Source organism: Centruroides vittatus, unplaced genomic scaffold (genome assembly GCF_030686945.1).
Source record: "Centruroides vittatus isolate TY-2023 unplaced genomic scaffold, ASM3068694v2 scaffold_435, whole genome shotgun sequence".
Classification (NCBI taxonomy): Eukaryota; Metazoa; Arthropoda; class Arachnida; order Scorpiones; family Buthidae; genus Centruroides; species Centruroides vittatus.
Window position 1 is genome coordinate 1,080,609 of NW_027122708.1, and position 27,484 is coordinate 1,108,092.

At 36.6% G+C, this 27,484-nt stretch overlaps 1 protein-coding gene across 5 annotated transcripts in view; it reads left to right on the forward strand.

Moving 5' to 3' along the window:
• The window catches only part of LOC136989037 (guanine nucleotide exchange factor DBS-like), a 177,298-nt gene that overhangs the window by 142,746 nt on the left and 7,068 nt on the right, over positions 1–27,484 (forward strand). For all 5 annotated transcript variants that reach the window (XM_067287089.1, XM_067287088.1, XM_067287090.1 and 2 more), the window contains 3 exons: positions 1,486–1,686; positions 9,048–9,149; positions 9,274–9,352. In XM_067287089.1, the coding sequence (XP_067143190.1) occupies positions 1,486–1,686; positions 9,048–9,149; positions 9,274–9,352 (382 nt within the window). The remainder of the gene's footprint in view (positions 1–1,485; positions 1,687–9,047; positions 9,150–9,273; positions 9,353–27,484) is intronic.

A 27,484-nucleotide genomic window follows, 5' to 3' on the forward strand; every position in this document is an offset into this window, starting at 1 on the left:
AGACTATACGTTAAATTACTATTTCAGCAACCCAATAGTGCTGTTTTTTCCAAAACTTATCATGACTTCTGTATGTTATAACTCTATTTTTTTTAATATTTTTTTAAATACCTTTAACAAAATGCATTTTGGACTCTCATTGTTCCTCTTCAGTTGGTATACAGTTGTTATACTAAACTATATTATTAAACTGTACAATTTAAAAGGAAAATTCTTGAACATTTTAAAATAAGAAAATGAAATTAAGGAATAAAAATTAATAATAATGATGATAGTATGCAATTACACCTCTCTTGGTGTCAATTTTTAGTGAGCAGGGAACAAAACAAAGTCCCTTACAAAAATGTTTAAGTACCCTGTAAAAGTAAAGTAAAAGTTCTTCATTTTGTGTTTTATTTATTCTTTAAATGTGTCCTTATCTTATGGTATGTCTTGTTGATTTCAATAATGTATTTGAAGATTTGAAAGCCAAATGTGCATTTAATAGTTTGGTTTGTACATCAAATGTAAGTTTATGTAATTGTTTATATTTTAATAATTTTGTTGTTAAAAGTGGGACTTTATTTGTATCTTTGTTTTGTACAGTTTAATATGTAACAACTGTATAACAACTGAAGAGAGACGATATGAGTCCAAAATGCATTTTGTTAAAGGTACTTAAAAAGAATTTTAAAAAAATAGAGTTATAACATACAGATGTCGTTGTGATAAGTTTTGGAAAAAACAGCACAATTAGGTTTCGGAAATAATCATTTAATACAGATCTAAACAAGAAGCTAAATGAAGGTGACTATATATTGTTTTAAGGTTACTTGTCTGGCCACAAAAAGTAACCAGAGCAAAGAGGGGCCAAAATTTGAAAAATATTGAGCTATATGGTTTGTAGATGTTCCCTTAGAGAGGAAACAAACGAATTGTAATTTAAGAAATTGAATTTATGAAATAAATGTAAAAAAAAAAATGAAAACTTTCTATACTCTATCCCAAAAGTTATTGTCTATATCTGTTCTTTCTAAAGCAGATGTTTAAAATGTCTCTCATGGGCCTGAAGACAAGTCTGGACATGCTTTATCATATTGTTGAAAAGCATCTATAGTGTGGCCAATGAGATCTGCTGAATATGAGTGTTTATTGCTACCTTTAGTTCATCAACAGTGTGGATTGTTTTTTTATAAACCTTTTCTTTCAGTGCACCCTACACAAAAGCAAACTAAAAATCCAAAGAACTTTGGATTTTTAGTTTGCTTTTGTGGGACTTGGGTTTGGTAACTGAACAGGCTAAGTTGGGCTTTCACCAAGACATTTATATATGAAAAAATTTTAATTTGAAAATATCTGAAAAAAAAAAAAAAAAGAAAATGGCATTACTGTACAGTAACTTTTGGGACACCTTGTATTATTAAACAATGTAGAATTTTTACTTTCTATTTTGCTACATTAGACAATATTAAATGTATCAGTTAGATGATATATTATATCATATAGGGTAGTCTTGCTGATTATGGAAAATTGCTGCTACAAAGTTCATTCAATGTTTGGATGGAAAGGAAGAAAAAAGAAAAAATAAGAGAACTAAGATTCAAACCAAGACAACGTTATATATTTCTATATGAACAACTGGTTCTCTTTACTAAAAAATATGGACGAGAAGATAATCCAAGTTATGCATTCAAAAATGCATTGAAGGTGAATTAAGCAATTATGAGAATTAGATAACTATTTTTTACAATAATTCAATATCCATTTTCATTTTTTCATTATTAGAAAATTTATTTAAACGTTACATTTTTTAAAATATAGTCTTTAGAAATTTACTCTGTTTTTTCTATTTGTTGCTAATTTTGATGAGAAATAATAAGCTATTAATAACTTAAAGTTTAAAGTTTTACATTATTGCATTTTTTATATTGATATTTCTACGTTATCATTTTTGTATTCTTACAAATAATTACATTAAAAAATTTTCATAATTTCTTTTTTAATATATTTAAATATCATAGACCATCTGTTTAAATAACTCACTCATGACTGTATTCACAACGTTCAAGAGTTCTGTCCTTCACCATTCAGCCACCCCATTTTGGTCCTGGCTGAATCCATGATGGGCATAGAAAAAAATGGCCTTCTTATAAGGAGCCATCTAAGCTTTGACGTCCTGAATTTTGTTGAAATTTTAATACATTTTGGTATACCTGTAATGCATTGTAACATAACTCGTGCCAATGAGCAATAGTTTAGGAGATGTCATTATTTAAACTTTTCCGTTTGTGTTATATATTGAGTTCTATAAACAAATTGTAACAAGTGAGTATGGACCAGTTAGTAAGGCATAGGGTTAGAAAGCTTGATGTTGCAGATTTGTCTTGCTTTTTTCCATCTTTTATTATAATTTTTTTTGAAGTGTGCAATCCAGTGAGTTATTAGAAAATACATTTGGCCCAAAATACTATTATGTAATTATTAAAATCATTTATGTATCTTTAAACTGTAGGAAAAGTATTCATTCACTATTCACAGTCGTAAGTTTTAAAATTCCTTGAGAAGCCAGATCACAGAATAACTCAGTCTCTATATTACTGTAATTCAATTAGAATTTCTGACAGCAAGCAAGACACTAGATTTTGGTACTTGAATTGACTTAGTCATTGTGTTATGAGTTCATAAAGTTTATATCTGAGAAGTATTCAAATATCTAACATAACTTCTTGGAAACAATGAAAACTTTTTTGCAATTGAATAATTCTCAATTTTTGCATTCAAATACTCACACCTTTGGAATTGCTTTGGATTAATTTGGGCTAAACCTAGTAATAAAAATTTTTATATATGTAAAATTGATTTTACTATAAAAAATTTAACGTAACTGTGTGACATTTATCTGGTATGGTTTAATAATAAAAAGAAAAATACTGTATACTAAAACCTGTTTAAAACAAAAAAATATTTTGTACCTTGCAATTCTGGTTTACACAGGTTTTACTGTATTTATTTGATTTCTGTTTAAGATATCTTGTTTTGTTTAATAGTGGTTCATTTTGTGCATACTTGAAATGTTACAGAAAAGTATTGCTGCAAACAACAAAAATTTGATAATTATAATTAAAGTGGTGTTTGCAAAATGTCTATGTTAGGTTTGCAAATACCTAAACAAAAAGTAACTAAAGTAGACAAAAGTATTTTCTCTGGACTTTGTTAAAAATGTGTAGATTTTTCATTGATTGAACATATTGGAGATACCAAAGTTCAATAAACAGAAACCAATACACAGTATTTAAACACAGATTTTGACTTGTCAAGTCTTAAAATACCAAGTTTTGCTAAACTCTAGTTTTCATATCTGTATTAGGTATGTAAATAAAAATTTACACAAATTAAGACCATTTATCTCATAGAAATTCATTTCATAAGGATTTTTCATAACATGATAGCAATTTCAAAAAAATTGTGTGATAAATGATAGAACACTTAAGGTGCTGTAGTAATATAGAATATTAAAATTTTTTACTCAATGGAAACAGTAAAAAATAAAAAGTAATTTTCTTTAACATTACGTCGGTGGAGAATTCTTTATTTCCAAAAGTTTATTTGATCCCTTTCAACCTAGATGACAAAATAATTGATTAATGAAATAAAGACAATAGTAGATGTTTTTGAGATAGGTGAGAATGTGCACCTGCAAGAACAAAGAAAAAATTTGGCGTTTGGAAAGTTCTAGACGGTTTTGGAAAGATTTTGAGTGAAAAATGATGATAAAAGAAAGATATCTTTGTACTTAATACTAGAATATAGAGAGAGAGTTTTAATGTTGAAGTTCAAGAAATGTCTGATAATGAAGATTTTCCTGGAATGAATTTTTGTAATTCATTACAACTTCTCAATAATTTATAGGAACTTTCTCAAGGTTGTTGTGTTTTTCCCTCTGCACCCCTCTCAAACTCCCACACCTTGTTTTCTCTCATCCCACATTGCCAACCATAGCAACTGGCTGGCAAAATAGCAAATTTTTTGAGGGTTGTAGCAGCATTGCCGCAGCTGTGTCCAAATAAGCCAAAAATAGAGACTTTTTGTCATTTTAATATATCCGTATGAAAATACAACGTACAAATCTTGTTTACCATATTTCAGTTCTTATTTATACTTTTCAAATTTATAATTTTTTTTTCTATTAAGCTTACATTACTTTCATGTGCCCTCTGTTGGTATCATTTTTAAATATTAAAAACTTCATTTTCATACCTTATAAAGATTTAATCACTTCCTTTCAGAAAAATTGCAGTGTTTTTATTGTATTTATTATTAAATAGAAATTTACTGTTTTTGTCAAATAAAACATTTGTTATTTTAAAATTTTTACTTTGGATAATTTGGCATTTATTTTTATTTTCTCAATTAAGTAGCAAAAAAGTAGCAACTTTTTAAAATTTTGAAAGCAAAAAAGATGTCTTTTTTAAATGTAACAACTTTTTGTTCCAAATGGTTGGCAACATGATTCCCATTGCCTCAGGATATGGTAATCACTAGTTATTGCTGTAGAGACTTGAATAAACCAAATTTCTAATTAATGTGAGGTCCTGGACAGGTCTGGACCTCCGTTAAGATTTGTGTTAAAATTATTCATTTTAAAGGGAGAAAAAAATAGAAGCTAGAAAAAATTGTCTGTTTAAAAGTCACGACACAACACCATAAACAATAGGAGAAATGTGAGTCCTAAAATTGACCCTCTATGGTTGGGAGATTGAATTCATTTTGAATTTGACCTCTCCCGTGATCCAAGTTGGGATCTTGTTGCATTGGTAGGCAGGCAACCACATGGAAAGTGAGGAGGAGGGAGAGTGATCAATCGGAGTGGGCAATTGAGGATGAAACTTTATTTAATCCTGGTCTTCAAGGACAAGACACTCTACCCATAAGTGTCAAGGCACGTACAGCATCAACAGAGAGCATCGACAACGTCATCATCATAATTGTCAATGGTGTTGTTTTTCTAGTGTTATTTTTGTCTCTCTCTCTCTCTCTCTCTCTCTCTGTGTCATCGCCTTCCTTCCGAAGTTTCTATGAGACCTTACTGGATTTGACCTGATCAAACCTATGACAACTTGCCACTGCCAACTATCAAACCTTGTGGACTGAATCCAGCTCAACCGGGAATATCTAGAATTTGTCTGTTACCTAAAGGACTCATTTATATTTAATGTAAGCACAACTTTTGCTTAATAAATGGTTTTGTAAAGGCACTTGTATTCTCTGCCACCTATGACAATCTATGACACCACCCACATACATGAGAGCCCCTAGGTTACCCTGACGAGGGATTAACAATTTCCCCCTGTAAGTCGGCTTATCCACATTAAGAGTATTTCATTGTATCTTAAGATAATGCTCAAGATGCCAGTTAAATCGATTTTGCAGCTCTTCGATTTTGTGAATTTCCCAATGAAGGATTTGTAGTGTAAGAAGGAAATTTGCACTGTGAATACTGCAATACTATGATCACTTGAGAAGAAATCCACTGTGAGTACACATATTGTAAGTGTAAAACATTGTAATTAGTAGTAGCAGCAGCAAGCAAAGTAAAAGTACTGCTTCTGGAAGTAGTAAACCTTCAAGATGGAAAGACATGGTTTCTGTATTCTGTTCTGTGGGAATACCTTTGAACATTTTCTGTCACAAAAAGTAAATGAAGTCTAATTTAAAACTATCTCTGAGTGAAAACTTGCCTAGTGAAAGCACCTTGCACAGGATTCTCCCCAATGTTGGTAACAAAGATTTAGATGCTACCAGAGCCGTACCTAGGGTATGGTCAATGTGGCTCCTGCCATAGGCACCAATTTAATAAAGTCGCCAATGAGAAGATTTTGGAATAATATGTATTCAAAATTAATAACACAAAAAACTTCTATAATTATATTTACATAGTATTTATTATCTGTAATTTCTACGAACATATATTTCAGAAATAAACCACCATTTTTATTATTATTTAATAACAAAAATTAAAAAGCTGCCATTTTTATTCTTGGCCATAGGCATCCAAAATCCTAGTTATGGCACTGGATGCTACTGTACAAATGTGTCAAGGTATTGACGTTCTGCTGATACTAGATGAGTCAGTCAATGTAAAAAACAGGAACCTACAGGAACATTGGTTTTGTGCCTTGGAAGCTAAGAACCACCCTGTCTAGTGTGATCATAGATTGTAAAGAAGTGGAATAGTGATACCTGTATCATTGTCAAAGAAGTGTTTGCATCTCTTAAACTTTTGAATGTTGAGTTAGACAATTTTATTGGACTTTTGACAGACAACCCTCTGTACATGCTGCTGCTTTGAAAATCATGCCAGTATACATGAGATTGTTCCACATGACATGCTGGACACACATTACACATTTAGTCATGAAAGTGTGCACTAAGTACAGCATCCTGAACCATTTCATCTCGGGAATGAAGGCATTTGTTGCAGATAGCTCTATCTGCCAAGAACCACTCTTTGGCACTTCCACCTGTACCAGTTATTACTCGACGGAGGATGTGGTTAGAAGCAGTTTCATACTATCATAAGAGGGGGGGATGCTATAGTGATTTGGATTAGAGAAAATCAGACTATGAAAGGAGCTGCATTGCAAGAACTTGGCAAGTTACTTGATCAGTCCAAACTTTGAACAGCTATATGTAGTTGCAAGCCAAGCTGAAGCCTTATGCAACTTGATCAGGAAACTGAGTCATAGCCTGGATCCAAATCCAGTGTTGTTTGATCCAAAGTGATATTTGGCAAATTCTTGGAGGCATTTGGAAACTGTCAGTACCACTTGGTATGGGTTCAAAGCTCTAACTTTATCTAGATAGTAGACATCTAGCATGGCAGTTTGGAAAGAGCTTGATGTTCTAGATCCAAATCATAACCAAGCAATAGACACGATAAACTTCTCAATTTTGCAGATTCTCCAAGAAAGAGGTACCAAAGGAAAAGATAGCATACTACGATGCTTTTATCAACAATGAAAACAGCGCAGTGTGCAATTATGTAATAAATTTCTGGAAGAACTCTTCCAGGAAAATGCCAATTTGAGCCAGCTGGCATTAAAAGCTCTGTCAGTTCCTGCTAGCAGTGCAGATGTAGAGAGAAGTTTTTCTACCCTGAACCATCCTCTCATGCTGAAGAGATCATCATTTACCAAAGAAATTTGGACATTCATATTCACCTCATGTTCAACTCGGCTGATCTATCAGATTCAGACAAAGATATAAAGTAAAACTAGTGTTGAGAATCAGATAAACCAAAAAAAAAAAAAAAAAATGAAATTAGGCAGAATAAAGCAAAAAATTTCTGCCATAAAGCATACTATAACAGAATTTCTGGTTTTTTAAAGCAGATTGTGGGTTACCTTAATTATAATTTTTCTAAATTCAAAGCTGTCTGTAAGCAGTATCTTTATAATCATAGATTTATAACAGGGCTATGGAGTCATTTAAAAATCTATCAGCTTCAGCTCCAACTCCAATTTTAACAATTTAAAAAAGTTTAACTGAATTTTTTCCTACATGTAATTTCATTGCCATGTATAAACAGCCATAATAAAAACTAATGATGATGATTCTCAAATCATTTTTTTAAAATACGAAATAAAATGAATTTTTATGACTCCGACTCCATCTAAAATAAAATAAATCCACAACTCCAACTCTACAGCCCTGATTTATAAGGATTTTTCATATTGTGTATTTTAACTAATTTTTAGTATTTTTTTTTATCCTGTGTATTTATTGGGTTTTTATATATGATTTTCATTTTGTTATGGAGGAAAGTTATCTCTAGTTCTTAATGAATTTTAGTTATGTATAATTAAACAAATAAACAAACAAAATATATATACAAGGTAGTTTCAAAAAGTTCCTGGAATTATTTTGGGTTAGTCAATAAAAGGCGATGAAAAAGGGAACATGTAATGCATGTCTTAGCTAAATGTGTCAGGAATAGTGAAATACGTTCAAACAAATTCATACTCGCTGCAAAGATGACAACAATTACCATTCACTGAAGGTTGTGTTAGTGAGATGTCTGAAATAGAGTCTGGCAAAAATGTCTGTGGAAGAACAACATGCAAATATAAAATTCTATGTGTTATTGGAGACCTTCTGAGACCTTGAAGATGTCTCAGGACACCTATGTTAAATCTTCCATGAAGCATTCTCAAGTTTATGACTGGCAAAAATGCTTTTGTGAGGGATGAGGATGAGAAAGTATTGTTTTTGATTTGTGAAGCAATCATCCATCAACAGCAATGTCTGAGGAGAAATTGTTGATAGTATATGAGATTGTAAGGTCAGACAGCAGCAGTTAATTGAGCAGATCGCCAAGACAGCAGGAATTTCGGTTGAAAGTTGTCATTCCATCCTGCATGATCACTTGATCATGCACAGCGTTTGCCAACACACAGTGCCATGAATGCTCTTGGCGGACCTCATGAGATTTCTACCTCTTCCTTAAGTACCCAGTACTCTTTCCCAGTTCCCCTACCTTCTTGAAAGATGCCATCAAGGGATGCCACATCAAGAATGAGGATATGGGATGAGGTTATTCAGAGTACATCTGCATCGCAGGTGCTGTTGCAAGATTGCTTCCAAGAATGTTTTCAGCAGCTATACCAGCATTGGCAAAAGTGTATGGTTGCCAGAGGACAATACTTTGAAGGACACATCGTTTGATTTGTCAATTGTACACATACTTTTGAATAATAACCAATTCCAGGAACTTTTTAAAGCTACCTTGTAATTATATATATATATATATATATATATATATAAATTTGCAAATAAAAAAAATGTTTATTTTTCCTTTAGGACCTTGACCCTTGATTTAACAGTCAAAAATTTCTGTCCTAAAGGAAAAATAAACATTTTTTTTATTTTTCAAATAGGGCATACAAATATCAGTATTTGGTATTTGTATTTGAAATGCTCTTTTGGTATTTTTCCTAGCTCTGTATAGAAATAACTAATTCCAAAAATAAGTTACTAAGATTTAATTAACTTTTGTCTATTAATTTTAGACATCACAAATTGGATTAACAGAGAATGTACGTGGATCACGAGGAGATAGACGTAAATTTGAAGTGTGGCTTCATGGTAGAACTCAAGTATTTATCATTCAAGTAAGTTTTGAAGCTTTTCATAATAATTAAATACACTATATAATTAATAATATAATAAAACTTTTTATGTCTATTTGAATGTAATACAATTAAAAGAATTTTTAATAAATGAGGTCTTTTGAAGGCCCCATCATTAGAAATAAAGGAAACGTGGGTTAAAGAAATAAAGAAAGTACTTCTTCAACAATTTGAAAATCTTAAAGGTAAAAGTTTTGCATTTTACTTAACTATATAGTATTAGTTACAAAATGATGATAAAATTTTATTTCCTTCATTTAACTTCTTGTTTGGTAACTTATACTATATTATTATTTCAGCAACCTAATAGTGCTGTTTTGCCAAACTTATCACAACTTCTGTATACTATAACACACTTTTTTTATTCTTTTCACACACTTATTCTAACACACTTTTATTTAAGTACCTTTAATAAAATGGATTTTGGACTTGTATCGTCTCTGTTCAGTTGTTTTACAGTTGTTAAAATATTAGAATTTGGTATATATACTGGATTATTAAGAAGAGAAAAAAGAATGAAAGTGTTATAATATACAGAAGTCATTGTGATAAGTTCACTATTAGGTTGCTGAAATAACATTTTAGTAATAAAATTTTATTTAATTATAAAAGTTCTTAAAATTTTTTTATTGTTAATCAAAAATTTGATTTTAAGATAAAGAAATATTATGAAATTGTTACTTAACCTTTTACAGACCAATGTTCCCATTTTGAGAATGTAATTAAAACTTTAATTTTTTGGTTTTATTCATAAAACAAAAGGATAATTTTTACTTAGTGCTGTAGATTATGTTATGTTTTATAATTATTTTACAAATATTGTTGAATATTATATGTAATTTTGTGTAAAATATAAAATATTATTATGAAATTTATTGTGGAAGGAGCAATGATGATGTGGGTGCGCTGGGAGGTGGACAGAGTCTCATTCCTCTTTTTCTCGGCTCACAGTCAGTGAGACCTGCCCATGTCAAGATGGCGGTTCGGATGGGTTACACGTTACGCGAGTGGAGGAAGTGGTGGGTCCGATGATAGAGCGGCGGTGACGATACTCGAATAAAGGACATAGACAACAGATAATAACAACAACAACAATTTATTTAGGCTAACGTTACAATTACAAAAGAGGCGTGCGACTGTCGCCTAAGTTCGGATCCGCGGAGGGAGAGTTTACAAGAATTTGGGTCATACCTCGTGATCCAGGTCGGTCCTCTAGGTCAAAGTATTCCTTGGATTGCAGGCGGTTTCCTCTCGATTTCGGCGCGCACACACAGTCTAAGTGACACTACGTAACCGGCCCCCCTTTGCTCTCTCGTCGCCCTTTTATTGTCTCGGTCATGTTTGCCAGTTTCACCAACTAGCATTTTTCGACTGTTGTTCCTCCTGATTCATATTTTCTCCGTGGGAACCAAGCAATAAAATATTTTATTATTAACGGCTTGGTTCCGGCGGGTTCGAATTTTCACACCACCTTGGGCTTTCTAAAATCGTAGCTGTCCCTGAAGGGCAGGTTCAATTTTTTTTTCTGGGGAGGATGGCTATTTTAAGTGCACTTTCTCTCCCTGAGTGGTGACTTACAGGGCGACGTTAAATATTCGCAACAATGATTTACATGGCGAATTGGACAATTTATTCCTTTGCGACAATAAAAGATTATTCAGGCACGCGTTACAATAAGTTGTTATGTTAGACCAAACACGGTGGGTTTGGTAAACAATAACGGCGTTTCCGGAAGTAGGGTTGTTTCTTAGCTGGCACGCGGTGCAGACGTAGCTTCCTTTTGTCGCTTGGGTACGAGAGTAAAGTTCAAGGTCTTGAGTGTTCGTTATGTCCCTTTGTGGAGGTGAGTTCGTTGACTCGTGCTATCTTGCTGGCTTGTTTGCTGAAGATAGAACTTGGACAGGAACTTGATGGCGGGAGGATTCCGGTGAGTGGTGATTTGCATAGTTCGGTATAGGGTAGTGGTGTCGTCGTGCATTGAATTCGGTGCATGATTAACTTTGGTGGATCGTCATAGTCTTAGTCCATTGCGGCGAGGATGTCGTCCTATCTGGTACTCACAAAAGTTAATTACAAACAGTTATTTGAAATGAGAATTTTATTTGTTCTCGGATCGAGGTACACATGTTACAAAAATTATAAACGGGGTTACTCTCCCTCAGGTCGATAGGATGATAAAATCCTTACTGAAGTCTAAATGGGAAAAGCTAATACGTTGGTATAATCGAAAGCGTTAGTTAAAATGGTTAAATAAAATTCGAATAAATGGAATATGTAATATAATATATGATATGATATATAGTTTTATAATATGATATATTGATATATAGGTTGGGATTATAATAAGGTCGAAAACTTCGAGAGAAGAAGGTTGAACAAAGGATCTTAAAATGGCGATGTTAATAAGTTTGAACAATGGACCGTTGGTGAGGTCGGGTGGTATCGCTCCGGGGTGCTTCCTGTAAGGGTGTGTCACTTCCCGGAAGCAAGTTAGCTTCCCTTTCTGGAAGAGGGAGTTCTTCTGGTCGAGTTTCTTGCGGTTGTTGTCGGCCCGCCAGAGTTTGTCGTCGGCGGCGTGTAACCGATCGGAAAATATAGAGAAGGCAAAATAAAGAATATTGCAGCACCAAAGCAACTAGCAAGTATTACAGAAGAGGCAAAGATGAAGGCTAGTAATATATTTTATTGCTAACCTTCCTTAGTCTAATTCCCCGGCTCAGGGGATGACAGTTGGCTCGTCGCGGGGAAAAACGAATCACGGGATGTGACTACGATTACGGCTCGGCCGCGGCATTACCCATGGCTGCTCGGGGACAGGGCCGCGGCTGCGTAGAGCGTATGGAGGCGTACTTTCTTGTTCCTCGGTTATTTCGGCTTCTGATTGTTCGTGTTCTGATTCCCCGCGCTCGGTGTCCTCTTCACTTTCCCTTTCCAATATTTCTTTCGTAGGGGGTTGAGCAGGGATTGAGGCTAAGATGAATTCGTCCCACGGGTTGAGATACAAGGATTGGTCAAGCTCGGCGGTTGAGGGCAAAGTTGTGCGTTGATTGTTACTTTGGTCTTGCCGTAGGTGGACTTCCTCGCGGGCTGTTGTTGGTTTTATTCGATCCGCATGGACATGCATTTTCCATTTGGTTTCTAGGTGTTCAATTTTAAAATTAACAGGACCGAGAGCTTCGATAATTTGATAGGGTCCAGACCATCGAGGTGCTAGTTTTTGTTTTAACCCTCGTGGCGTAACGACTTCTTTTAATAGCACTTGGTCTCCCACCTTATAACAGGGAGGATTGTTTTGTCGCCGATGTCATTCTTGTCAAGCTTCGGCGGCCTGTTCAGCCACTTGTTGAGCCGTTTGATGAGCCATTTTCATCCGTTGTTGCAATTCTGAGGCAAAATTGTCGTCTATATCATAGTGCACCTCCGCCGGCTTAGTAACTATATCAAACGGATAGGTAGGGTCTCTTCCATACAAAAGAAAGAATGGACTTTCATTCGTAGAAGCGTGCACTGATGTGTTGTATGCAAAGAGAGCGTAAGGTATCCACTCGTCCCAATCGTGTTGATCTCTGGCTACATAATGTGCTAAGATATCAATTAGCGTTTTGTTAAATCTTTCCATGACGCCATTACTGGCGGGATGATAGGCTGTAGTGATGAGCCTGTTTATGTTCAAGAGTTCACATACTTTGGTAAACATTTTCGAAATGAGATTCGGGGCTCGGTCCGTTAGTAATTGCGTCGGCGTTGAGTGACATAGTATAATGTTGGAAACAAAGGCTTTTGCGATCGTTTTACTACTAACATCCGGTAGTGGAATAGCTTCAGCATACCGGGGAATTAGACTAAGGAAGGTTAGCAATAAAATATATTACTAGCCTTCATCTTTGCCTCTTCTGTAATACTTGCTAGTTGCTTTGGTGCTGCAATATTCTTTATTTTGCCTTCTCTATATTAAAGTGATTGACAAATACTAAGATATATTTATTTCCCGTAGTTGTGCGCGGGAGTGGTCCAACAATATCCATAGCAGTACATTCAAAGACGTGTGAAAGGGGCACAAATAATTGTAATTCGGCTTGGGCTCGTCCTCGCCGACGATGTGTCGCGCAGCTTAGACAACTCCGGCAATAATTTTGTATCTCTTTGGTCATTTCTGGCCAATAAAATGACTTAGCTATTTTAGTTCGCATCTTAAGTTCTCCCAGATGTCCAGCGATGGGATTATCATGGAAAGTATATAGAAGATAATCCTTAAGAGTGGCTGGGACAACAATTTGTTCCCACCAGTCGGACTGGCCTTTATTGGTGTCTTTGTGGCATAGGGCGCCTTCTTCATTGAGATAGAATTCGTCCAAGTTAAGGCCGTTTCAACTTCCTGAGGTTGCTCCATCTTGCAGTTGTTGGATGAGGGATTTCCAACGAGCGTCGTCTTGTTGCGCCTTCACTATCTGCATCAGGGAAAATATAGGGTTTACCTCCTGGATTTGACGAATAGGAATGCGACTAAGAGCATCAGCATTTTTATGAGACTCTCCTGCCTTGTGAACAATGTCAAAGTCGAATTCTTGGAGGAAGATAATCCATCGTGACAGTCGAGTAACCAACGCAAAGGTCGATGATCCGTGAGTATCGTAAATTTTCGCCCATATAAATAGGGTTTAAAATATCTTACAGCCCAAACAGTAGCTAAACACTTCTTCTCAGTCGTGCTGTAGTTAAGTTGGGGTTTCCTTAGTAAGTGACTTGCATAAGCAATCGGTTTCTCCGTGCCATTTTCCTCTTGGGATAATATGGCTCCTAAGACAACATTCGAAGCATTCGTAGCAAGTATAAAAGGCTTCGAAAAATCCGGTGATTTTAATAATGGAGTCGACGTTAGAATTTGCTTTAGAGTCTCGAAACTTTCCTGTTGAGTCGGGCCCCATTCAAAAGGGGTATCTTTCTTTAATAAATCCAGTCAATGGTTTAGCGATTTTTGCGTACTGGTCTACATGTCTACGATAATAACCAGTTAGTCCCAAAAAGATCGAATTTCTCGCTCATTTTCAGGTCTAGGAAAGTCTAAGACGCACTTTACCGTATTGCTATCCGGTTTTATACCCTGTTCGGAAATTTCATGGCCTAGAAATTTTATCTGCCTCTGCAGGAAATGACATTTTTTCAGTTTTAATTTAATTCCGGCTTCGCCTAGTCGTTGGAATATCTGTTCCAAACGTTTGAGGTGAGTAGGGAAGTCGGGACTGAAAGTCAAGATGTCGTCCATGTAGACGAGGCATGTCTTTCCCTTAAGACCATGCAGGACGAAGTCCATGGTCCTTTCAAATGCTGCAGGAGAGTTACGTAGCCCCATGGGACACCTGTTCCATTGATAGTGCCCATCACGTGTGGAGAAGGCGGTTTTCTCCTTATCACATACACTCAATTGCCAAAATCCCGAGACTGTGTCTATTGTGGAGAAATACTTTGCTTGGCCCATCAAGCTGAGGGGTTCCTGCACTAAGGGCAGTGGATATGGATCTACTTTGGTGAGTTTATTTAATTTACGATAATCTATTACTAATCTTAATCTGCCCAATTTCTTCTTAACAAGGAGCGCTGCAGAGCTCCAGGGTGATGTAGAGTGTTCGATGATATTATTCGCTAGAAGTCCATCGATTGTTTCATTTAATTGCTGACATTGCGCATATGGAATTCGATAAGGGGGGAATAAACGGGCGCCGCATCGCCGGTATCAATTTTATGTTGCAGAATATCGCCATACCCCAAATCATAATCATTTATGGCGAAAACGTGTCGATATTTATATAATAAGGCTAAAAGCTCTTGGTGTTCGTCTTCCGGGATATCGGTCCAGTCAAATAATTGATTAAATTCGGCTTTTGATAATTGTGCCGTTTCTCCTTCTCGGATAGACTCGACCGGGTCTGTTTCCTGGACCGCCTCGAAATACATGCCTACCTTCTCTCCTTTCTTTAAAGTTATAGTTTGGTGGGTCGAGTTACGGAGACGGATAGGTACTTATCCCTTTTTGTTGGGTGTGACCAATACATCGGCTCCAAAAATCCCTTCCTGGGCAAGGGGAAGTGTCTCGATTACTCCCATTTTATTACCTGGACGGTGACGTCCCTGGATGGTCGCGCTTACGATATTATCCGTCATAGGGGTAAGTCGGCACGGTTCTATTAAAACTACCTCCTTTCCTTCTACTTCTACCTGGCCCTGTGATCCCCTTTTAGATCTTATAGCCGCAGTTACCTGGGCCCTTTCTCTAGGTTTCTTCTGACTTTCCCGGACATTTCGGTTTACTCTCTGTCGTTAGGTTATTTTGTTCCTCCCCCGATTCTTCTCCGAACATCGTGGAGTTTAATAATGTTACTACCGTAACAGGGGGTATAATCAATTCTCCTTTCTTTAAATTGATAAGAAAGCCCTTATCAGTGATCATATCTCTACCGATAATGCCGTCGCAAGGATATGTAACGTCTATATCTACTAGACAACAAGTAAAGGGGAACTGCAGGTCGCCGATTTTGAAGGTAGGGTTCGCAATACCGTACGTTTGAATGATATGGCCAGTAGCGCTTCTTAAATCGGTCTCTTTATTGTGGTCGACCTGTATCCTTTCCTTCATTGTTTTGGCAAAAGCCTTAGACAAAAGGGATACTTTAGCTCTGGTGTCGATCTGCACGATGGCCGGGCTCCCTCCTATATAACATTCAAAAGTGGTTTCGCTCCGAATATCGGGATAGGTAATAGCAGTTACCGATTGAGTCCTTGGCCTCTTGGCTTGAAATTTTTGCTTTTTGTCCTTTTCGGGATTTTGTCCGACATGAGAGGGCCTTCGTCGAGGACGGATCCCTCGAGTTTTCCAGTTATTATACGGAGATCGCCGGCCCTGGACGCTTCGCACGTTTCCTTTCCACCTGTTGGGTTTCTCCTCTCTAGCACGACCCCGATTGCTCTCATTGCTTTCGCGTCTTCTTGGGGCTTCCGTATGCTCGACGTTGCTTCGTGTACAGGTAGGAGAATCACTATGATTATTATCTCGGCGATCGGAGGGATTCTGGTTCCTATAGGGTTGATTGTTTGGTCGGTTGGGCCCACGACTAGGGTTATCTGGCCGGTATCCTCCTCGCCGGAAAGGCGAATTATTCTGATTACCTCGATTATTTCCCCGATTATTCCGCCTTCCTGGAGGGGTTCTAGCATTACCGGTCGCGGAGGTTCGGGTTAACCCTTTCACTCTGGCTTTAAGTTCCTGCATAGCCAACGTTAGCTGGGCTATCTTGTCCTGTGAGGGGGAGTCTGTCACCCGCTCGCTGTCCCGGACTGTTCACAATATTCCCTGCAGATGGGAGGTGAGCTGTTCAATCGTCTCCTCACTGATCGCCGCTTTGAGCGCCTCATCAAAGGTCTCAGCCTCGCGACTCATTACCCTTCTGCAGATCCTTATATCGATCCCGTTAAGGAATTGCGCTTTTAACCGTTCGTCTAACTCCTTCCTTTGAATGCGCTGAATAATAGCAGCTTCCGCGGCATTTGCTCGGGCTCCGGCGTGATCTCGATTTCCATGGCGAGCGCTTGAAGCCGGACGGCATACCTTGTACGTCCTCGTCCCATCTTTGTACGCAGGTATAGAATTTACTAAGCCTAAATGAAAAGGGTTCCCGCTCGAACCGCGCGATCATTAAGCGCTTGAATTCGTCGGTCTTTCCGGACAAATTCCCGAGCTATCCCGGTGAGTTTGAGCTTGGCTACGGCCAGCATTTGGGCCTTTGACCATGCCGCGACTTTCATCACGTCCGCTAAGGAGTCGAAAAAATCTGTAACTCTAATGCCTCCCATTTCTCCGGTGAATACGGGCAGTAGTGTTATGATTCTGCCCAACCCTCCTAGTGTGAGGGGATTTGGATTCGGATTCGGGTGAGCTGGTCCTGCTGCGGGTTGTGGATCGCCCTCCATTTTTCCTAATAGGTTCGATTAGATTGGAACTACCTCCGATACTATTCCTAGTCTTTCTACCTATGATTTAGGTCCCTACTTCAACTGGAATTGTTCTCTTTATTCGAATATGGTCCTTTCCGCTTTATCGATATTTCAAAGGAGTTGAACCCCACTCCTGAAAAACCAATTTGTGGGTGCCGGGAGGTGGACGGAGACTCGTTCCTCCTTTTCTCGGCTAACAGGTCGGTGAGACCTGCCCACGTCAAGATGGCGGTTCGGATGGGTTACGCGTTACGCGAGTGGAGGAAGTGGATGGGTTTGACGGTAGAGCGGCGGCGATATTCAAATAACAGACATTAACAACGAATTAAAAACAACAACAGTTTATTAAGACTAAAGCGAAAGTTACAATAGGGGCGAGCTACTGTCACCTAAGTTCGGATACGCGGAGGGAGAGTTTACATGACTTTGGGTCATACCTTGTGATCTGGGTCGGTCTTTCCTCTAGGTCAAGTATTCCTTTGTTCGCTGTCGGGTTCCGTTGGGACTTCGGACACACACCCTCTGTCTAATTGACACTATGTAACTGACCCCTTTTTCCGCTCTTGTCACGCTTTTATCGTCTCGGTCACGTTTCTCCATTTTACCAACCAGCATTATTCGAATGTTGTTCCTCATGATTCATGTTTTCTCCGTGGGAACCAAGCAATTAAATATTTCATTATTAACGGTTTAATTCTGGCAGGTTTGAATTTTCACAATGATAACACTCCATTGGGAAGTCGAATAGATTGCAGTTTATTGGATGCAGTGCATGGATGTTCTGGAGTCACACAGTTTTTTGACAATTTTTTCACTAGCCATAAACTTTTGCTACATCTTTCAGACAAGGGATTCCAAGCCTGTGGTACAATCTGAGAGAATCATACTTCAAATCATTCACTTTCTTCCACCAAAAATAATTAAAAAATTGAAAGAGGCTCATACGACTATTTTGTTCAGATGGAAAGGGATCTGCATAAAATGGAATGATAATTCCATTGTAACAATAGCCAGTAACTACTAACTACTAAACACAGTTACTCCAGTATAAAAACAAAGCAGTGCATGAAGAAGGAAGGAGAAAGAGAAGTTATACAGCTTAATCTAATAAATAGATTTAATCAAGGTATGGGAGTATGCAGACCTCATTTGAGATTTAAAAAAGTAGTGGTGAAATTTCTTTGGTAATGTCTTGAATATGATTATCATCAAGTTCTAGCAATATCTCCATCCTGATGAAAAGTTTTCATATATTTCTTTCTGATGTAAAATTGCAATGTCACTGTTGAAGGTAGGGAGATTAGATAGGATTAATCTGGGAAGCCCAACTGCTCCAACTATTTGAGATGTTCGCTTTGATGGTATAAACTTCATCCTATGCCCTGTAACCCAACGAGGATACATAGTGTACAGTAAAAACACTTGACTTCAAAGCCAAAGCCAAAAATGTGAAAAACATCTTTACAAACAATGCTCAATTTTTTATCATACTAAATAATTTGCTGTAGCTTGCTATAAAAAGTAACCTAAATAACTAAAATTTGTTGTATAATAAACTTTTTTATGAAGCTAAATGAAAGTATGGATTTTTAGTACATTGATAATACCAATATTCCCATTTTGGGAACATAAAATTCCATGATTATTGATGCAATTCAAATGATTTTCACATAAATGTGATGAGTAGGTCATAGAGTAACACATTAAAAAATAACATTATTTGAATGACTGAAAATTGAACCAGCCATTAAAACGTTAATTATGAAAAATTAGTTTCAATATAAAAATTATTCTATACATGAAGCTAATTCTTAATTTTATCATATCTATAAAATAGATCATATTACCATCATCTTGTAAAATAAAAAAGATATAATCTGTCAAATACAGTAGCCATTAGATATATTGCTTATTTGGTTTGTATCCCTCTTTGTGCAATATAACAAGTGGCTACTGTATTTAAAATAGTAAAATATTTTTAAAGTACAAAATTATCTAAAAATAAGGAATATTAACTTCTCATAGACAAAATACAAAATTAATTTTATCAAATTTTTTATCATATGCTCTTGATGCAGCCAGATTGTAGCTTACTTCATTGTATGTACAGTATCACCAAAAAACTACATGATGTTTAATTTATCATTGCAAAAAAAGGAATAATCGAGTGTCTCTAAAAGTCTTTTAAAAACAAGTAATATAATTATTTATAGATGAAACAAAAGTGTTGTCATCAGTCTTTTTCTCGTAAATTGTTAATGTACTGAGGATTGAAATTTTTTCTTACATATCATCTTTCACACTAATTTAATCTGTAAGAATCAGTACTTTCTCATTTTTTAAAGATGATTTTTTAAAGTTTTATTTGATTTTAAACAAGTTAACTCACCTAAATTGAAGAATTGTATCACAGATTTGAATTCTATATTGAATTATTCCTTTATCAAATACAGTATAATTTTGGTAATTGATATATATGGGACCAGGAGAATGTTGGATTAAGGAGATTGTGGACTATTGGAAGTAAGGTGAATTCAGTAGTTTAATCATTCATTTGTTTATTTGTTTGGTATTACTATATTGTTTGAATAACTAAATTAGTGCAGTTGAGATGATAAATAATGATCTCTATTTCTCTGTTTGTCACTGACCATCGAGACCCAAGTAAATGAGAATTTTTACATTCAGAAAGGTTTTATATTTTCCAGTGATTTGACCTTTTTTACAAAATGTATTTCAGCCAAATTAATTGTTTGGTCCTCCTCAGTTTAAATTTAAAAGATATCATTTAAAATAATTTTTATCAATATAACAATATCTTTCTTTCATACACTTCAATTTTTCCACCCTGGTTTTTTTTGCCAATTATCAATACTTAAAACATATCTGTTATATGTTTATAATTAAAAATTAAATTTAAAAAAGGGTTAAAAATTAAAATATTATATTTTAAACAGCAGCATTTGAACTGTGAAGGTCAGTTAGCCTGATGATGCCTGTTAAATACTGTTGAAAACATTGCTTTTGTGTAATCTCATCTGCTGTATATTGGTTATATGAGCAGTGTTTATTAATGTATTCCCAGTTTGAGCAGTTGAATTTATGACTAGATCCAGTATCAGATTACTGGATGTGTCAAACTAGTAAACAGCCAGATTACTGAGATTGTTCTGTATTTTAAAATTATAATATTCAAGTAAATTAAAAATATTTAATCATTAAAATTATTAATATATAGTGATATGCTTACTTCTAATGAAAAAAATAACTACTAATAAAATGATTTAAATATAATTAATTGGTCAATTCAACAGTTTATTTCTACATTGTTTATATATATAAATATTATCATCATGAACTTGGATGCTCTCCTTCTAATGAGTTGGTAGAACATCAACTTTTAAAATTCAGCATGCTGTGCTGTTCTATAACAGTGCATGTTGGCATTCAAGTTCTGGACAAAAATTCATTTGATTGCTCTTTTATTTCATTTGTGCCTACTTATCAACTTGTACATTCATCTTGTATTACTGTGAGACCCTCACAATAAAAAGGAAATGTAAATTTTATTAAGGTAAACCATTGGGAAAACAGGTAATATAAGTGTTGAGTCAGCAACACTGGACTTTGACATCATCACTCAAAAAGAATAAAGAGAAAAACAAAATTTTAGAATAAAAGAAAATTAAAAGGGAAATTGTTTAAAATTTAAGATGCATTAAGGTAAAAGGAAATAAGAATGTAAAATAAGAGCCTAGGTGTCTTAGTCGTCAATAAAGCGCAATCAAAGTCAAAAGGGAGGTGTTGAATAAACTATCCCGGGCAGACCTTTCTCATGACCTAAACGGATCTCAACTTTCACCTATAGACAGGGAAGAGACCAATAGGGGAGTGGGGAAGGAAATCCTGACCAATTAGAAATGAATCAATCCCAAAAAACTTATAAAACCTCATGTCAAGGACAAAGAAAGCTTTCTCTAGAGAATACTCTTTTTGGTCGTCACCCTCTTCTCTCCGTGCTTCCACTAATAAGTGCCTAACTCACCAATATCCATTAAATCTTTTCTACTCCAAACTCTAACTCACCATTGCCCCGGGGCTCCACCACCGCAAGATGAAGAGAAAACCCCTAGAGACATCCAACTGACAGGACAGTGACCTCTGGGACCTTGTCAGTCATGATCTTCAAAAAATAAATGGTTTTTTTGTGAAACACTTGTCTTTTTCTGCCTCTGAAAACCACCACCCACATATGCGAAGGCCTTAGACCATCCCAACAAAAGGGAATAAAAATAAAACCCCTAATCGGCAAGCTTGCATTACTTATGAATTATTGTTAAATTTGACTGTTTACAAAAATCATGTTTTTGTTCTTTTATTTGTGACATTTTAATGGAGGCACCACATGCCTCTTATCTGTGTAAAGAGGATACCTCTTTACACAGATAAAAGAATTGTCAAATTAAAATTAACTAGTCATAGATGGTGAGGATTAGCCCGGAATTTAAATTGTTGTCAACATTTTGACAAACAAACTGATCAAACCCAAGTAAGTGTGAGGCTCTGGATAGGTCCGAACCTCACTGAAATTCGCGTTAAAATCATTTATTTTTAGAAAAAATTATTTTTTTAGAGGAAAAAAAAATAGAAGTTAGAAATAGTTTTTCTTAAAGAAAACGACGCGAACTTTTAAACAATAGAACAATGGGGAAACGTAGATCGTCTATCTCCGAGTGGGAATCGAATTAAACTTCGATTTTGACCTCTCCCGCGCCCCCGAAAGGTTTCGAATTGTCACCAGGTGACGAGAAGAGACCAATCGGAAAGCGGAATCGGAGGAAAACAGATAAAACCTGAGAATTCAAGGACGCGAGGGCTTCTTCTCCCGAAAGTTCCAAGTGACGGATCTATTGTTGTGTGTGTGTCTGGTGCCCATCTTCGTCTCCGTCTCCCGACCTCGGATCGACATCTTTCCATCAACGGAAGTCGACCGCATCGTCCTGGAGTCGCGGAGTCGTCGAGGGAACTGGCCATTCGCGACCTAGGGACACTCCTTCAAAATGAGACTATATTCGAAAGGAGAGGAAGACCCAGAGGCTGCTGCCGACCTAGAACTTCCAAGATCGCGGAAATCTTGTAAGCTTCTTTCGTGTCAAATAAACGGTTTCTTGTAACCGTAGAGTCTGTCTCAGTGCCGATCGCCCACATACGACCCTTCGCGACCGCTCGACCCTCTTGACATAGTCGGCACCCTGTCGGCAAACTCACACTGGTGTCAGAAGTGGGATTTTAAATGCAGAATTTGCACAAATTCAGCGGGCCCACACTATAGTTGAGGATGCCGACATCAAAATTTCGCCCCGAAATTGAGTTAAAGGTGGGTCGGAACGATAGATGCTGAGACAGACACTTCGGCGCGAACTCGCGAGTTAGTTAGCAGTTCTCTTTCATTGGCCTTGAGAGGAATGATACCTGCTTTCTTCGGTGAAAGTAAGCGTATTATGACTTCTTCGATCCCTTAAAAAAATATCGAGCTTAGCTGGATGATCCCGCAGAAATGCTTTAGTTAACCAAGCGCAAGCTCGCAGGTGCGACAATGATAGAATAAATAGGCTTGACCGAGCAACAAAACGCCACTATAAAATAGTGCCAGCAGCGGAAGTAGGCAAGATGTTCCGAGGTCAGTTTTTCAAAATATAAGTAAAAACATTAAACTGAGCGTCAGGATGCTTGGCACTGCTTCATTCACAAAAGCTCTAAAGGTAGCCATTAGGGAAGAAACGAGTGACTAGCAGAATGCACAGTTTTGTCAGGCGCGAAGCTGAAACGGCGGAGAATAACCTAATGGATTCGGGAAGAGTGAAACTCCATAAGAAATCTGCGTTCGGTGCAAAGATGGGTCAAAATTTTAAACAGTTTAAAACTTTAGGAAAAATTGTTAGATAATCGAACATTGTCAGTACCGATAACTGGTGCGCAAAGATAATATTCAGAATAAACAAACAGGACAACCCATGGAACGAGGGAATAGCGAAGTAGGAAACGCACACCCCTATCCGAATTCGCTGCAATGCTTTTCACAACCTCATAACATGCAACCACTGTCGCCCGATTGGTACGGAGAAAAGGACGTCCCTCTGCCATCTCTAGTCGAGTGGAGATCGAGGCCAATGCGTTGCAGGTTCCGATTATAAATCCATCGTATTCATTGCGATATAGGCTAATTATTTCAGTAGATACTCTTTCATCAACCGCAGAATAGGCAAATCGAATCCGAAGTCGATCGAAATTTAGAACAGGCACTTTATGTAGAGGATTTTCTGACAGTATTAGCCCGGAAACAGGCCAATGCGACCGCAACTAGATGCTTAGCTTTTCTCAGTCCCAAGGTAGACGCAAAGCAAGCAGATTGTCAATTGCAAAAAAAAAATATAGCAACTTTAACCTAAGGTCAAGATTATAAGCGATTACGGTATCCTACTCTCTATTTTCTATCGGTCCGGTTTTGCGAACTGTGAATGATGAACTTTCATTCTGGAGAGGAGAGATCATCATAAAAACAAAAGCGAATGTTAATTTTAATTGAATTCACGTTTTCTGAAAATAAAAATTGTCGCTGAAAAAAATGTATGCAAAAAACGTGCTTAAATGTTAAAATTGTCGCGAATCGGAATTCAAGTCAATGTGAGCGTGGTGCATTTCGAAAGGGAGCCATAGTATTGTTTTTGTTTCGTGTAAACTGTTCTGTCCATCCCTTACGAAGCGCTCACGATTGAGCCTACACTGGTCAAGGGAAGAGAGTCATGTCGGGGAAGCGACTTATCTCCTTGGTCAACGCCTTTCCAAAATTTTCTCATACTTAGGATAGATGACAGAAAATTGTCACTTTGTCCGTCCTAGAGAGAATGAGGATTTGATCACTCTCGAGAAAACTTAACGATGATCTTCTATTTGATTCGCGCTCATCGGAAAACAATTTTGTCGTGATCAAAACATTGATGAAAACTTCTGTTATAGATTGAGTAATTTATATAGTCAAAATGTCAGAAAATTTTTTCCTTTTTTGCGTACATGATGATTGATCATACCTGTCACAGTCGAGACTGCGAATAGACTCTGACCAGATCAAACGGAAGTTACGGAACAACACTCTGAACTGCGTGACCTTGATTAGCGGTAATCTGCGTCGGAAAACCGATGATAGAGAACTGTCACTGGTTCAAGAGACTGACATCCGGAAGTTATGGCCGTAAAGACATTGGCAAGATCACAACTGCACACCGTCAATGCAGAAGCTCCATGATCCTCTTTCGGTCCAGTACAAAAAAAAAAAAAAAAAAAAAAAAAATGGAAAAGATTCGACCCCCATGGTAAAGACGAAGTTTTTCAGAAAACTTGGAACGGAACTAGATGCATAGCTTCGAAAAGCACGTGTCTTCAACTTAGATCCAGAGAACTCCGCGCTACACGTGCACCGGAAATGGCTATGAAGTTCCCAAGTTCCAATTCTGGTTGAGACAGGCGAATCAAACTAAACGTTGAACCTGTTATCAGATTTCTGAATCAGATGTTCCGAAAAATTAGGAAGGGAACACGAATACATTCCATTCCTCCCCCCTCCGTTTCAGACCATTTTCTGAAAATTTTGAGATTGTGTGAATTGCTCAGTCTGAAAACGAAAAAAAAAAAACTCACATGTTTTAGAAAATAGTTTGTCGATCATTTATGTTGTTAAAATATTATTCGAGGACCGTGATTGTTATTTGATTATTTGTAACCAATCTTATAAACAGACATGTGATGTTACACAAACATTTCGATGAATTGTAAACGATATTCTATACCATTCAATAATGTATCGAAAAAAAAAACTTTGTTGTAACGCGAAACCGAACGCGCGCCAGAGAAGGCTGGATTCTCAGACAAGTATCGCTGTTACGTCACTTGGCAAACAAAGGGAGAAAGGACTGTCAGCTTCCAGAGCTGCCAGCTAAAATGTCGTTATTTCGTTACGACATTTTAAATTGGCGGGAAGCTCTGTGAGGCTCTGGATAGGTCCGAACCTCACTGAAATTCGCGTTAAAATCATTTATTTTTAGAAAAAATTATTTTTTTAGAGGAAAAAAAAATAGAAGTTAGAAATAGTTTTTCTTAAAGAAAACGACGCGAACTTTTAAACAATAGAACAATGGGGAAACGTAGATCGTCTATCTCCGAGTGGGAATCGAATTAAACTTCGATTTTGACCTCTCCCGCGCCCCCGAAAGGTTTCGAATTGTCACCAGGTGACGAGAAGAGACCAATCGGAAAGCGGAATCGGAGGAAAACAGATAAAACCTGAGAATTCAAGGACGCGAGGGCTTCTTCTCCCGAAAGTTCCAAGTGACGGATCTATTGTTGTGTGTGTGTCTGGTGCCCATCTTCGTCTCCGTCTCCCGACCTCGGATCGACATCTTTCCATCAACGGAAGTCGACCGCATCGTCCTGGAGTCGCGGAGTCGTCGAGGGAACTGGCCATTCGCGACCTAGGGACACTCCTTCAAAATGAGACTATATTCGAAAGGAGAGGAAGACCCAGAGGCTGCTGCCGACCTAGAACTTCCAAGATCGCGGAAATCTTGTAAGCTTCTTTCGTGTCAAATAAACGGTTTCTTGTAACCGTAGAGTCTGTCTCAGTGCCGATCGCCCACATACGACCCTTCGCGACCACTTGCCCTCTTGAAATAGTCGCACCCTGTCGGCAAACCTCACAGTAAGAATAGAATATCTAACATTCTCTTAGGTTATCTATCTAACCTAAGAGAATGTTAGATACTCTAACCTATCTAATCCGAACATTCCTTAATACAGTGGAACCTTAATGAGTACTTCTCATAATGAGCAAAACAAATTGTAAAAAATGACTCGCTTAATGAGCAATGTTTGCATAATGAGTGACGAGGAGAGGGAAAGTCCCAAATTGTGCGCATGTTACATCAGTCTTTGTTTAGCACTCGTTCCACTAGCATCTTAGTGTTGCTTGTGATCATACACTTTTCCAAACTTGTGTTTAGACATATTACATATAAACATCAACAACCATAGCCCATTATATAATATACATGCCAAATTCTTGGGCTATGTAAAGGCTATAATTAAAGATTAGAAATTGATTAATTTGACTAGAGGTAGACAATTATGCTGCTATCTTGTATTAAATTTAATGACCAATTCAAATTAAATTTTAGAAATGTTTAAGTTAAAATTTAATTATTTATAATTATTAAATTTATTACGAGATGGAAGCATAACTGCCCACCTCTAGTCAAATTTATTAATTTCTAATTATAGCCTTTACAGAGCCCAAAAATTTGGCATATCATTTGACTGAGACATATTTTTTTGAATTTTTTTGTTTTCTGCAAATCAAATTCACATTCCAGGTTGGTTCATTCTGTGCTAGAAGAAAAGATGATGATGATTCACGCTCCTTAACAATGTATGATTGTATAATTTTCTTTGAATAAACGTTATACATAAAATATTTGAGTATTTTTTTTTCATCGTGGAATGCATTATCGTATTTTACATTAATTTATATGGAAAAAATTGTTTTGCTTAACAAGTGTTTCACATTACAAGTAAGATTCTGGAACGAATTATGCTCATTAAGTGAGGTTCCACTGTATTTGCCAGAGATATTTGCAAGTTAGAATTTTAAAAGTATATTTTCTGTTGCTCTTAGCCTAGGGATAAGTTTGGGATGTAAAGTTAAAGTCTGTAACCATTAAAATAAAATACTCACAAATATTTTTATAAATTTATTTTGTTTCACTATAATTTCACAATTTCTACAAAAACCAGACAAATTAATGATTAATCCAGACCATGAATTTTAAATCAGGCCTATCTGGGTGAAAACCAGCCTGGTAGTAACACTAATTCAGACCATGTGTGGATCACATAAGTTAAGCCCTTAGCAATTCCTGTGGAATTTTTGGTTCTGTAACATACTAGTTATGATCTAATACTGGGTTAAGATTTGTTAGAAAGAACTGATGTTCTCATTACGGGAAGTAATTCATTCAATTGGAGGCTGAAGAATCACTTTTGTTACTGAGTGTCTCTGTGGTGACTGTGTTAAGTGGTGCTTGACTTCCCATGTTTATTCCTATCACTACCATTCCTGTCATTCTTGACATACATCATTCTGTTTCCAGAATGGTCAATCATCTTATAATTTTGGAATGAGGATTAATTTTACCTTCCCGTACCTTCAAATATCACACAACAACAGAAATCTCAAAGTTTGGGTAACCAATAGCAATCCAACATCACAGATTTCAGTAACT